General features: G+C 42.2%; 1 protein-coding gene across 1 annotated transcript; it reads left to right on the top strand.

The window, feature by feature from the left end:
* The first annotated feature begins 3,429 nt into the window (after positions 1-3,429).
* LOC121304748 (leukocyte surface antigen CD53-like) lies at positions 3,430-15,039 on the top strand. Its single transcript, XM_041236126.1, has 8 exons — positions 3,430-3,801; positions 10,531-10,617; positions 11,208-11,396; positions 11,904-11,978; positions 12,127-12,228; positions 12,806-12,910; positions 13,342-13,425; positions 14,416-15,039. Exons 2-8 carry the CDS (start codon positions 10,555-10,557, stop codon positions 14,482-14,484), a joined length of 687 nt encoding a protein of 228 aa, XP_041092060.1. The 5' UTR covers positions 3,430-3,801; positions 10,531-10,554; the 3' UTR covers positions 14,485-15,039.
* Positions 15,040-15,074: the final 35 nt, after the last annotated feature.

Raw genomic sequence — 15,074 nt, forward strand, 5'->3', positions numbered from 1 at the left:
CATTTAGGGTAAGCAAGTTCACCTGGGTTTCATATAACGAGCTGTCCGCTGGTGAAGCGAGCGTTTGATCGGTGCACTTTTAAATGCTAAAAATAGCATTCTTTCAGAAATTGAGATTTTCACAGAGAATTGGATATTATTATTATTATTATTATTATTATTATTATTATTATTATTATTATTATTATTACACGGCACTGCTTCTAATTCATGGAAATCGTGAAATTCATGCTCACCGTGAAAAAATACAGCCTTAGCGATACAACAGCACAAATAAGCGAGGCCAGTGGAGGGAAAGTTAAAGATAGATTTTCAGACTAAGTGGCTGAAGACTTACCCCGGTCTGCGGTGTTGGTCTTGGTCTGCGCAACTGCAGTTTGTTAACCGCTATAACCTGTATCAACGAGGCATTGGAAAAAGAAATAAAAACGAAATAGAAGCTTCGTCAGGCAATGGAGAAGTTCTGCATCACAATGATGAACAGCTGGATGCACATAATGTTAGATGTTTACATTCGAGAGACTTTGTATAGTTTAACGGTTCTTGGAATTCACAGTTGCAAAGGATTTACAGTCACTATCATGATTTCTCCCACTCCTTTCATAACGCAGGGAACTGCTTCTTGAACCACATCATACATAGCTACTTGCTTGTGTGTGTGTGTGTGTGTGTGTGTGTGTGTGTGCGTGTGTGTGTGTGTGTGTGTGTGTGTAAAACATTGGGATCCTTCTGATTTTGGGTCAGCGCAAATAACATGGAAAGGATTTGCAGGTCTTGAATAATGAATAATGTTCTTTAGCTGTTTCTCCTTAAGAGTTCATTAAAGGGGAGGAAGTCTCTTGTTCTCATTTTCTGTCAATCTTATGACCTTACAAAAGAGAAACCAAGAGCTAGTTTCCTGTTTGCAAATGTATGTGCATTGCAGCAGCACCTTTGCCTCACCCATCACTGGCTGCACGCCTCTGATATCTCTGCTTGCCACAAGGTTAAATAAAAGGGAACCACCATAACAGGGCAGAGGCTGGGTGAGAAATCCTGATCCCATCTCACTGACAGAGTTCAGAATCCATACCAGCACCCTGATCCCATCTCACTGACAGAGTTCAGAATCCATACCAGCACCCTGATCCCATCTCACTGACAGAGCGCAGAATCCATGCCAGCACCCTGATCCCATCTCACCGACAGAGTTCAGAATCCATGCCAGCACCCTGATCCCATCTCACTGACAGAGCGCAGAATCCATACCAGCACCCTGATCCCATCTCACTGACAGAGCGCAGAATCCATACCAGCACCCTGATCCCATCTCACCGACAGAGTTCAGAATCCATGCCAGCACCCTGATCCCATCTCACTGACAGAGCGCAGAATCCATACCAGCACCCTGATCCCATCTCACTGACAGAGCGCAGAATCCATACCAGCACCCTGATCCCATCTCACCGACAGAATGCAGAATCCATACCAGCACCCTGATCCCATCTCACCGACAGAGCGCAGAATCCATACCAGCACCCTGATCCCATCTCACCGACAGAGCGCAGAATCCATACCAGCACCCTGATCCCATCTCACCGACAGAATGCAGAATCCATACCAGCACCCTGATCCCATCTCACCGACAGAGCGCAGAATCCATACCAGCACCCTGATCCCATCTCACCGACAGAGCTCAGAATCCATACCAGCACCCTGATCCCATCTCACCGACAGAGCTCAGAATCCATACCAGCACCCTGATCCCATCTCACCGACAGAGTTCAGAATCCATACCAGCACCCTGATCCCATCTCACCGACAGAGCGCAGAATCCATACCAGCACCTTGATCCCATCTCACCGACAGAGTGCAGAATCCATACCAGCACCCTGATCCCATCTCACTGACAGAGCTCAGAATCCATACCAGCACCCTGATCCCATCTCACTGACAGAGCGCAGAATCCATACCAGCACCTTGATCCCATCTCACTGACAGAGCTCAGAATCCATACCAGCACCTTGATCCCATCTCACTGACAGAGCTCAGAATCCATACCAGCACCCTGATCCCATCTCACTGACAGAGCTCAGAATCCATACCAGCACCCTGATCCCATCTCACTGACAGAGCTCAGAATCCATACCAGCACCCTGATCCCATCTCACTGACAGAGCTCAGAATCCATACCAGCCGTGAATCACAACACATGGTGGCCACATCAACTGAAACTGCTTTCAGCTTTACCTTGAGTCTTGGGTCTATTTGAAATCTGTAGGTTTGCTGGACGAACCCACAGTGTTGTCCTCAGTCATGGTTTTGGTCAACACTGGGCATCCCTGAAGTGACACAGAGACTTGAAAATCAAAGCACTGCTGTGAGTGAGGACCTCTGCAGTAGAACTATGAACCCCACAGCTCACTTCATACCATGTGAAACCCACCAACACAGGCTTAGGTATTTAGGCAGCATTTGTTAATACAGTTTAGAACTTTTTAAAAGACCTTATTAATACCTTATTGGTCATGTGGTTTTTTTTTTTAACAGAACAACTATTGCCTAGAACTACGATGTTGTAAATGGCCAAAAAAAAATACTTTTTTTTTTTTTTTTGCTGCAAACAAATGCAACAAAACTACCAGATAACTAGTTTCAGCTATAAAATATATTATTTGCAAGGTGTGGCATTGTTGTTGTAAACTGTGATACCCTCTCCTTCTGGAAACTGTTTAAAAAAAGGAAACAAGGTTAATAAAAGCTAGCTGGCTGATTATCATTTTTCCTCCAATAACCCTGTAAATCTGCCAGTCCTCTGTCAGTAAATCTGTCAGTCCTCAGTTCTTAAATCTCCCACTGTTATGTTCACACTTGAAGACGTAAAAAATAGTCAAAATGTTTTGTCATTGAACATATCATTGTAGAACATTATTCCTGGCTGGCCACGGACTACACTTTCCCATTGGGTAACCTTACATTCTGATTCATCAGACGACAGACCTTCGTTGGCTCTCCAGCTTGCCTACCCTTATTTAGTTTACCATAGTAATAGCATATCAAAGAATAACAAAGCATAGTGAGAACATGGCAGAGCATTGCAAAGAATAGCGAGGTATTGCAAATCATAATAATAAACATGGCCAACTAGGGAAACTACAGTAAATGCATTGCATGGAAAGAACATAGGGGGAAACTGCAGAAATACAGTGAAAAAAAATATCATGGGAAACATTTCTAAGGGTGCATTCCTGGGAGGGGTTCAGTGCTCTGCACACAGGCTGTGCCCCTCGTTGAAGCCACTCTTCTTGCAGCTCTCTAGGAGACACACAGGCTTGCTCTTGTTCGTACGTGCAGCAGGAGGGGGTTATACCTGTCACCCGGAAGCTCAGAAAAGTGAACCACATATGAAATATTTGCGGTTCACAGAAGCCCTTCCTGTATGCAGTTGCTATGGACTGTGCTGTAGACGCAGCATGCTGCTGTCATTCTGAAGCCCCTGTTTAGCTTTCAGTGGAAACACTTCAAAAAACTTTCAAACCCTCTTGCAAAATCCCCTTCTAAGCAGACCCCACCCTTCACAGATATACCAGCACACCCACACACACACACTCTGCATCACTGTCAGCACGGTCTAAAACTAGATAAGTGAGATTAGCATAAGCAGCCAGCTTCCTTTCACACACACACACACACACACACAAACTCAGTGGATACTGAATTGAGAGCTTCCAGCAGGACCTGAGCAGCAGATCTGCTTCTCAGTGGGGGCTTTATTTAAAGGATACCTGTGAGCGGCACAGAGGAAAAGACGGGACTCTAGAGGTAAGGTAAAACAATTACAAATTCTTTGGGCATGGTGCTTGAAGATTCTCTCAGGAAGCTTCACCGTACCGCTCATAGCCTGTACTGTCCTGCATCGGTGTTTGATCATCAGTCGATTTCAAATGCTGTAGAGTTTCACTGTTGCGTTGAATAATCCTTAGAAAGTTACTGTACCGCTACCTCATATCATCGTGTTGCAGCAATCCCTCTATGCATGTTAAAGACTTAGCACCAGCACATGTAGTCCTGACTGTGACTCAAGACACCGTTTAGTTGTAGAATAAGAGCAAGAACATGATTTTTTTTTTTTGGACTGATTTAAAGACTAAACTTATTTGCCAATATAACAATTGACATGGTTCACGAAATTGTTATCGTGCTTTACAATACCTCTCTGTGTCTTTCCAGACTTGCCTATGTGTTGTTACACTCGCCGATGGTGGCAGCCATGTGTTTCCCATCCAACCACCTATTTTTTAACTTAGTCAGCCTGTTAAATAAGAAAACTACTGATTTCTTATTGTATTTCCTGTAAAGGGATAATAACTACTAACACTACTATTAGTACTAAAATACTAATATTGTAACAGTTTTTGTCAGACTCTGTATATGAGTTCTGAAGCACACAATCAGGTTCTTATCAACTTTCTTTTTTTTGTCTTTGGAGTTATGCTAACATCACAATAGTTCAACAACGAATGTAGGACCTTCGCATACAAATATAAAGAGATGCTTGCGGAGATGTATTAAAACGAGAAGGTTTGGTTTAAACAGCGATTACATTTAAGCTGAACTCTGCTCTGGGTTCTTTCACTTTCTTGACTCGTTGCTTTGCATTACCACTCCAGTACTGCAACCAAGCAGTGTAATGGCAGCCACGCTCAGGTCAGTGGCTTATCTAAGAGCACGTTTTATTAGGCACAATTTCTAAAACCACTTCCCAAGTGCCTTAGCTGTGCTTCTTTTAAAAGACTGATTCTGTAGCAGGAGACGGCTACTGCGTTGTAAAGGCAGCTAAATGAACTTGCTTTGGTTGTTTATTATGTTAACATGCAGCTTTGTGGTACAGTGCTGGGAACCAAGGACGAAGGGGCAGCTTCAGGTTCAATGTATTGTATACAGGTGTACTGTGCAGGTTCAGTGGTATTGCATACAGGTGTACTGTGCAGGCTCAGTGGTATTGTGTTCAGTGGTATTGCATACATGTGTATTGCATACAGGTGTACTGTGCAGGTTCAGTGGTATTGCATATAGGTGTACTGTGCAGGTTCAGTGTATTGCATACAGGTGTACTGTGCAGGTTCAGTGGTATTGCATACAGGTGTACTGTGCAGGTTCAGTGGTATTGCATACAGGTGTACTGTGCAGGTTCAGTGGTATTGCATACAGGTGTACTGTGCAGGTTCAGTGGTATTGCATACAGGTGTACTGTGCAGGTTCAGTGTATTGCATACAGGTGTACTGTGCAGGTTCAGTGGTATTGCATACAGGTGTACTGCATACAGGTGTACTGTGCATTGCATACAGGTGTACTGTGCAGGTTCAGTGGTATTGCATACAGGTGTATTGCATACAGGTGTACTGTGCAGGTTCAGTGTGCAGGTATTGCATACAGGTGTACTGTGCAGGTTCAGTGTATTGCATACAGGTGTACTGTGCAGGTTCAGTGGTATTGCATACAGGTGTACTGTGCAGGTTCAGTGGTATTGCATACAGGTGTACTGTGCAGGTTCAGTGGTATTGCATACAGGTGTACTGTGTTCAGTGTGCATACAGGTGTACTGTGCAGGTTCAGTGGTATTGCATACAGGTGTACTGTGCAGGTTCAGTGGTATTGCATACAGGTGTACTGTGCAGGTTCAGTGGTATTGCATACAGGTGTACTGTGCAGGTTCAGTGTATTGCATACAGGTGTACTGTGCAGGTTCAGTGTATTGCATACAGGTGTACTGTGCAGGTTCAGTGGTATTGCATACAGGTGTACTGTGCAGGTTCAGTGTATTGCATACAGGTGTACTGTGCAGGTTGCAGGTTCAGTGTATTGCATACAGGTGTATTGCAGGTTCAGTGATATTGCATACACTGTGCAGGTTCAGGTGTACTGTGCAGGTTCAGTGCAGGTTATTGCATACAGGTGTACTGTGCAGGTTCAGTGTGTATTGCATACAGGTGTACTGTGCAGGTTCAGTGGTATTGCATACAGGTGTACTGTGCAGGTTCAGTGTATTGCATACAGGTGTACTGTGCAGGTTCAGTGGTATTGCATACAGGTGTACTGTGCAGGTTCAGTGGTATTGCATACAGGTGTACTGTGCAGGTTCAGTGTATTGCATACAGGTGTACTGTGCAGGTTCAGTGGTATTGCATACAGGTGTACTGTGCAGGTTCAGTGGTATTGCATACAGGTGTACTGTGCAGGTTCAGTGATATTGCATACAGGTGTACTGTGCAGGTTCAGTGGTATTGCATACAGGTGTACTGTGCAGGTTCAGTGGTATTGCATACAGGTGTACTGTGCAGGTTCAGTGTATTGCATACAGGTGTACTGTGCAGGTTCAGTGGTATTGCATACAGGTGTACTGTGCAGGTTCAGTGTATTGCATACAGGTGTACTGTGCAGGTTCAGTGGTATTGCATACAGGTGTACTGTGCAGGTTCAGTGGTATTGCATACAGGTGGTGTAGGTTCAGTGATATTGCATACAGGTGTACTGTGCAGGTCAGTGATATTGCATACAGGTGTAGTGTGCAGGTTCAGTGATATTGCATACAGGTGTACTGTGCAGGTTCAGTGGTATTGCATACATGTGTACTGTGCAGGTTCAGTGTATTGCATACAGGTGTACTGTGCAGGTGGTGCAGGTTCAGTGGTATTCAGGTGTACTGTGCAGGTTCAGTGGTATTGCATACAGGTGTACTGTGCAGGGTCAGTGGTATTGCATACAGGTGTACTGTGCAGGTTCAGTGGTATTGCATACAGGTGTATGTAGGTTCAGTGGTATTGCATACAGGTGTGCAGGCTCAGTGGTATTGCATACAGATGTGTGCAGGTTCAGTGGTATTACGTACAGGTGTAATGTGCAGGAACGAAAGCCATTGAACTGGAAAACGGCAGTCAGAAGGTTTGCTGTCGACCAAGCCCACAAGTACTTACAAGAGCTCAGACTTCTTGAATTAAGGAACTGTTCCAGATCATGTTTTGCAGCGTTTGGTTTGAGAGCATGGTGGTTCAGTGTGACTGCTGGACTCAGACTTTTTTGACTGTAGGCCTGCTTGTATAACCCCAGGAGCTCTGTGTGACACACACCTCCCTGAGGGGGCCCCAGTGACAGCTTGAAAGACCAAGCAGTTCAAAAAACAATGCAGGATGCTATTGCCATGGGCTGAATATGCATGGCTAGGCTAGATAAGCTCTCAAAACTTTTTCACAGACTCCCTCGCCACCGCATCATTACAGTCTGCTTGTATACTTGGTGTGTCAAGCTATTCTGTGTAGCCTTTACATGCTGCAGCTGTTTTCTGGTGTCATGTTGCTAAATACGAAACAGGAAGCCAGGAGGGGTAGTAAGTTTTCACAGCCGTCTGTTGTGTTAAACTAAGACTTATTTGTTACTCACGTCATATTCAGAAATAAATAGATCTAAAACGCCTCAAAGTCACAGTATTCTGTATTCAATATGTTGCTCTGCATTTTACATGGTCTCTGACTACTGTGTATTTACACAGTACTTACTTGGTAAATACATCTGTACTTACAGATAATTACAAAGTTATTATGCATTGTTATAATGATCTTAGAGTAAGTAGCAGGGTTTCGAATAATATAGTGTTTACGTCCCCATGTGTTGCTACAGCTGTTTAAATAATGTACCTGTAATTTTTTCTGTTCATTGTTAACATTCTGACAACTTTTTACACTTAAAGTCTCTTTCAAAGTTCTTTTCACAATGTCAGTCCGCACACAAACTCAATCCATAATAATAAGAACAATAATGATGATAATAATAATACAAAAAATAATCATACATAAATTAGAAGACTTTGAAGGTATAAGTGTAAAAAATTGTCAGGATGATAACAATAAAAAGAAAAATTGCAGGTATATTATTTAATGTTGTACATCGGCAGGGCGGGGGGGGGGGGGGGGGGGGGGGGGGGGGTTAAGCTGTATGTAGTGTTATTGTTACTCTCTAGGCTCGAAAGAGAAATTACACGAATCGAGAAATTTTTGCACACATCTACTTAAGTATATGTAATCGTATTAGAAAAGGGTTAGGGTTAGGGATAGGGATAGGGATAGTGTTATGGTTAGGGATAGGGATAGTGTTATGGTTAGGGATAGGGATAGTGTTATTGTTAGGGATAGGGATAGTGTTATGGTTAGGGATAGGGATAGTGTTATGGTTAGGGATAGGGATAGTGTTATGGTTAGGGATAGGGATAGTGTTATTGTTAGGGATAGGGATAGTGTTATTGTTAGGGATAGGGATAGTGTTATTGTTAGGGATAGGGATAGTGTTATGGTTAGGGATAGGGATAGTGTTATGGTTAGGGATAGGGATATGGATAGTGTTAGGTTTAGGGATAGGGATATGGATAGTGTTAGGGTTAGGGATAGGGATAGGGATAGTGTTAGGGTTAGGGATAGGGATAGTAGGGTTAGTGGTTAGGGATAGAGATAGTGTTAGGGTTAAGGATAGGGATATGGATAGTGTTAGAGTTAGGGATAGGGATAGTGTTAGGGTTAAGGATAGGGATATGGATAGTGTTAGAGTTAGGGATAGGGATAGTGTTAGGGTTAAGGATAGGGATATGGATAGTGTTAGGATTAGGGATAGGGATAGCGTTAGGGATAGGGTTAGGGATAGGGATAGTGTTAGGGTTAGTGTGAGGGTTCGGGATATGGATAGTGTTAGGGCTGTAACTGTAGACAAATCATGTTTAGCAAGGAATTATTGGCGGACTGTGAATCAAAGCAGGATTGCACAAATCAGAGCTAACAGATGCAGAGCCAGAGCTCTGGCAATATCTGCAGGCAGCTGTAAACATGTGTTCCGTATTAATAAAATTACAGTATGTCGAATCTGCTACCAAAGGATACGTTTTGCAAAGTATAAAAGAACAAAAAAAGGCAGCTGCAGGAGTTTGAATGCATTTGTACTGCGGGCTCAGCTTTGAAGTGCTGGAATGTTTTATTTTTATTTTGTAGAAACCTTTTCATACTAACTTTTGTACTTGATAAGATTCTTTTAAAAATTCAGTTTATGCTATGATGAAGACATTTTTATGACTAATTATCTATTAACATTTAAAATATTGAGTACTTTGATATTTGTTTCAATATTAACTAATTCAAGTTATTAATCAAACTCATAAATGTTATTACATACCTACCGGTAATTAATTTATTAAAATGTTTGGACATTCTGCTACTTTTATTGATTACTGGCTCGTTCACAATCATCTTAAAATAACGCTAGAATATGTTTTGATGGAAAACAATAAAAAAAAAAAAAAACGTTTTTTGACTGTCACATTTCGCTGCAGGTGGATTTATTTTCATGTTTTCTTTTGGTTAAGTGGCGCAGCTGCCCTCTGATTTTGTTAGTGGGGCTGGATGTTGCAAGCAAACCGAATGCGACTTTGCAAGTTGTATTTGGTTGCACAAAGTGGCGAAAAAAGTATGTTCTGCAAAGCTCTCGTTTCCCTCTGTTGCGCGTATCCGTCTTTCTTGTGCATGACGTTGCGGCCTGAGAGGGAACGCTGAGGTTACGCAGTGCTCAGAAATCATGATTTACGTTATGTTTTTGTGCACGCTGTACTGATTTTACTCAAAGTGATTCCTCTTCAGGTATTTGTGAATGGGAATAATAAAAAGACATGTGTACTTATGTCTTGTTTGATGACCAAGAAAAATTACTACATTTCTAAAATTTTTAATTATACAAAGATGCCTAATTTAAAGGTATGATAAAACGTTTAGTTTTCGCAATTTATTTTATTTACTAAAATTAAAGTGTTTCATTTTTTTTTTTTTTAACAGTGCATATTATGTGTGATTTCCGTCTTTCACAATATTTATTCAATAAAGGAGAGTTTAGATCAGGTTTATTTCTAATGTTACAGGTTTATATAAAATGCCTTTAATTTTCCCAAGGAGTGCTAAAAGTGGTCGGCAGTGCCTAGGTGAACAGGTGGGCCTGGGGTAAGAAAGCTTTGGAGCCCGCCCTGCACTAAGTAACTATGTAAATACACAGTAATTAGAGACTATTAATGGAAAGTATTACCAATGCGTTCATTACGGGACGTCATATGTATTTGCTCTATACAGCCTCTTATGGAAGTGACCCCTTTTATCCTGTAATAAATGTTCCCGGTAATTTTGTGTTTTCCCCATGCTGTTTCCCATGGTTATACTGTGCATGTACCATAGTTTGCCTTGTTCTTTAATATGCTTTACTATACCTCTCTGTGCTTTGCAATGCTTATCTATGCTCTACCATGCTACCACTGAGCCTGTGCTAGCATGTCCTTGTTTATTTATTAAACACATGTCTGTTAAAAGTTTAAATACATTTTCAATACCAACTGATAATGTTTCTTAAGTATTTGTAGCACAAGAATAAACTAATCTTTAGGGACTGTTATACCAACCCTTATTCAATGAACAGTTCATGTATTGTGAATGGGGGTTGCTTTCTCATTCAGTATGTGACTTTCCTTTTTCTAGGGTGAAGAATCTGCAGAAAAGAAAATGTCTCAAAGTTGCTTAAAATTCCTGAAATATGCTCTGATCATGTTCAATTTTATATTTTGGGTAAGTAGCCTTCAACTTCCAACTGATTGCATGCCATGTGACTGTAAAGCAAGTGGTTGCAGATGTTTGGAAGTGCTGATTGCACGCCATGTGATTGTGAAGCGAGTGGTTGCAGATGGATGGAAGTGTATTTAAAAGCAGCTTTAAAATACAGTGCATTAACAGCAAATAATTATATAATAGTCTTCATAAATAGAGCATCATACATTATAAAATACATGATTTATTTGTATGTTGTTAAAAGTGGTGACTATTCAATCTATTCGGCTACAGTGTTTTTATTTCAGTTATTCAAGTTGGAACAAGGCTCCACTGTTCAACTCAATAAATAAAGACAGTGGATGGATTGAAGGAGCCATGAGTGACTTTGCTGCTGTACTGTATCCCACTGGTGGCCAAGGTTGTCCCTTCCAGTCGTAGTCTTTTTAAATTGAACCAGTCCGCCCCCATAGTTTTTTCTTTCCACTTAGCGGAAGGTTCAGGTTGAATAGCCCAAGCCTCTTGGTTTGTACATGCTTCCCTCCCATGCTGTAGCCAGTTCCTGGCCCCCCCCTGACATGCTGTGCCCGTCTCTCTCCTGCTTATCTCAGCTCTGTGGGGGCATCATCCTGGGACTGGGTATCTACCTCATGATGACCTCCAAGTACGGCTCCTTGCTGCCCAGCCAGCCCTCCTTGAGTGTGGCCAACACTCTCATCGTCTTGGGGACCATCGTCATGGTGGTGTCCTTTCTTGGCTGCCTGGGGTCCCTCAAGGAGAACAAGTGCCTTCTCATTACTGTGAGTACATGCAACTGTACCATATGGCTACAGTGTAATACAGCACAGCATGATATGTTGAGGCCTGTGCTGAGGCAAATGGCTGGATAGCTGAGAATAGGAGATTGGAACAACTATCAACTGGTTTCTTACTGGGAGCTGTGCAGCCATATAAAACCCCAGTTATGAACCATTACCGAGCTCCTGAACCAGCACGACCTGTACATTTGGATCTGATTTCTTTAACCTGTAGCTTGTGTAGCTGAACCCTGCACAGCAATCAGACCTGCTGGTTCTGTCACTTATGTAGCTGAACCCTGCACAGCAATCAGACCTGCTGGTCCTGTCACTTGTGCAGCTGCACAGCAATCAGACCTGCTGGTCCTGTCACTTGTGCAGCTGCACAGCAATCGGATCTACTGGTCCTGTCACTTGTGCAGCTGTACCTGTCACTTGAGGTTTCTGCTGTGAGCCTGAGCTAAAGTAAATTAAACAAAGTAAATGTGTGAACATCTGGTATTGTTTCAGTTCTTCATCCTTCTGCTTATCCTCATGATGATAGAGATTGCAGTGTCCATCTTTCTCCTAATCTATGAAGAGAAGGTAAGCTTTCAATGACCCTTTTAAAAATGACCAGCTGGTTCATTAGAACAGCAGTGCATTATCTGTTAGAATGCATCAAGGCTTGGGTTTAACAAGCCGAGGGTTTTGTTTTCTCTTTTGCAAATGAAATGTTTTGTTTGTTGAACAGATTGATGGTTTTCTGTTGAAAGAGTTTGGGGCCAGCCTGAACAAATATACACACAGCAACATTACACAGGGCACTCAGGAGTGGGATGTCATGCAGCGTGAGGTGAGTGCCTCACCCTAACCCTAACCCTTACTGCTGACTGGAGCTCAAACCGCGCAGCACTGTCACACTGCCCAGGTTTCCCTCTTAGCTTCTTTGTAAGTGGCCTGATAAATGAGGGCTGTGATTGTACAATGCCTCTGCTCTTTCCTTTTGAGATGAGTCAGACCCTTCTTAGCTTGGCTCAGAGAGCTTCTGTAGGAGGCTGTGTGGTCCAGTGATTAAAGAAACAGGCTTGTAACCACCATCTACCTGGTTCAAATCCCAGCCCAACCACAGGGACAAGATTGTGTGAACTTAACCTCCTTGTGTTTTGGATGAGATGTTGTTGTAAGTGACTCTGCAGCTGATGCATAGTCTGATATATTATAAAGCACTTTGTGATGGTGGTCCACTATGAACGGCGCTATATAAAGATTATTATTCTGTATACAAGTCTTACTTACCTGTCTGTTTTTCATTCATGGTGGCAGCGCCTTCCAAAAATAATGCAGTACTTTGTATCTTCAATTGAGCTATTTTCTTGTCACCTTTATTTTTATATAACCAGGTACTGAATCTTTTTTAAACCTCTCTTTAGTTAAAGTGTTGTGGAGTTACAGGAAAAGACGACTGGAATGGAACCGTGCCGTTATCCTGCTGTATGGAGTTAAACTGTGAAAAAGAGAAGACCTATTGGAAAGAGGTAGGGTGATGTGTGCATTGTGCAGTTACTGTCTGCTGTTCTCTACATAGACCCCATGCTTTATTAGTATGTACTGTTTAACATTTTTAACATAAACTGTTTAAAAATGTGCATAACAATCTGGATTGATGTTAAAATAATGCAATTCTGAAATAATTCTTAAAAATGAGTTTGAATGATGAATACTGAAACACTGAGGCTGACCATAGGGCTTCATGTGCATCGGAACAGTTTGGGAGAGCACATGCTTTTTTTTTTTTTAAACTCACGACGCAGTGCATTGTGGTACTTGTAGTCCTGCATCTCAAAAGGAAAGGTACTTCAAAGCAATGGCATGCAAAACTACACCCTGCAAGCTGGCATTCCAGCAGCACCACTGCTGTTCTCTGAAGGGTCTGCTGCTCTGTGTGTAATGCATGCATTTTCCCCAGGGTTGCTATGAAAAACTGAAGCAGTGGTTCGAGTACAACTATCTGAATGTGGGAATCGGCGTCATTGTTATATCTATTATTCAGGTACTTCAAGTCTCACTTCACTGTCTTACTTATCTGTTTTCCCTTTCAAAGCTCAAACAGTATCTCTTGTCTGGAAGGTGAGCTGTATTGTTAGCCTTCTATAAAAGCATTTTTGTCTGTATCTTTGTACTTCTGCCATCTTTTTCCATAACATAGTAACCCTTTGTTTGCCATATTTTTTTTAACATGCTTTATCTTGTCTCTCTGTGATTTACAATGCTTCCCTATGCTATACCATGCTTTCACTGTGGTTTATTTCACTTTATTTCTGTTCTTTTACTGTGGGAATCTTTTCTAAGGGTGATGGTGTGACAGTGTTGCTGTTTTGTTTTCTAAGGGTGATGGTGTGACAGTGTTGCTGTTTTGTTTTCTAAGGGTGGTGGTATGGCAGTGTTGCAGTTTTGTTTTCTAAGGGTGATGGTGTGACAGTGTTGCTGTTCTTTGTTTTCTAAGGGTGATGGTGTGACAGTGTTGCTGTTTTGTTTTCTAAGGGTGATGGTGTGACAGTGTTGCTGTTTTGTTTTCTAAGGGTGGTGGTGTGGCAGTGTTGCAGTTTTGTTTTCTAAGGGTGATGGTGTGACAGAGTTGCAGTTCTTTGTTTTCTAAGGGTGATAGTGTGACAGTGTTGCTGTTTTGTTTTCTAAGGGTGATGGTGTGACAGTGTTGCTGTTCTTTGTTTTCTAAGGGTGGTGGTGTGACAGTGTTTCTGTTTTGTTTGCTAAGGCTGATGGTGTGACAGTGTTGCTGTTTTGTTTTCTAAGGGTGACAGTGTTTCTTTTCTTTGTTTTCTAAGGGTGATGGTGTGACAGTGTTGCTGTTTTGTTTTCTAAGGGTGATGGTGTGACAGTGTTGCTGTTCTTTGTTTTCTAAGGGTGATGGTGTGACAGTGTTGCTGTTCTTTGTTTTCTAAGGGTGATGGTGTGACAGTGTTGCTGTTCTTTGTTTTCTAAGGGTGGTGATGTGACAGTGTTGCTGTTCTTTGTCCCCCAGGTGCTGGGCATGTCATTTGCCATGACTCTGTACTGTCACGTTTCCAAATCCGGCGACTCTTCCCACTGAGCGATGAAGAAGTGCGTTATCACTTCCCTCTTCTCCTCCTCTCCCCTCCCCGAGTACAGCCAAGGAGAATGAAGAAGAGCTCCCGACCCCCTATCACTTTTCAAGGACTGGCTGTCGAGCCCTCGCTGAATGGTGGAGTTACTCATTAGAACAGTCATCTCCTCCAAACCCGAAAACAGAACCAGACTCAGATTTCACTTTGTCCTTGGCGACGCTGTCAACAAGTGGGTTTACTCCCAATGAAAATATTTTTGGTCAAGTCCCCCTACTCAGGGAAAACATAACCTCCTCTCCCTTACCCGACAACTCCTTGTGATCATTCCCCATCTCGTTATCATTTCCTGGCTTGTTCAAAACCTTAACCCAAACAGAGACTGATGAACACACACAATCACACTCAATCGGCTGGTCAAAAGTAATTTCAGAAGGGCAATTAAAATGATTGTAATGCAGGAATAGGGCTCCTCTGAACGCGGTCAAACAGGCGGTAAATACAGTATAATCGTAAATCTCGACTAGTCATCTTTGTATTACTTTAGTATAAATACATGTTAATTTGGATTCATATGTTGTTTTTTTCTGACTTTATG

This window comes from Polyodon spathula, chromosome 39 (genome assembly GCF_017654505.1).
Source record: "Polyodon spathula isolate WHYD16114869_AA chromosome 39, ASM1765450v1, whole genome shotgun sequence".
In the NCBI taxonomy this organism is placed as follows: domain Eukaryota; kingdom Metazoa; phylum Chordata; class Actinopteri; order Acipenseriformes; family Polyodontidae; genus Polyodon; species Polyodon spathula.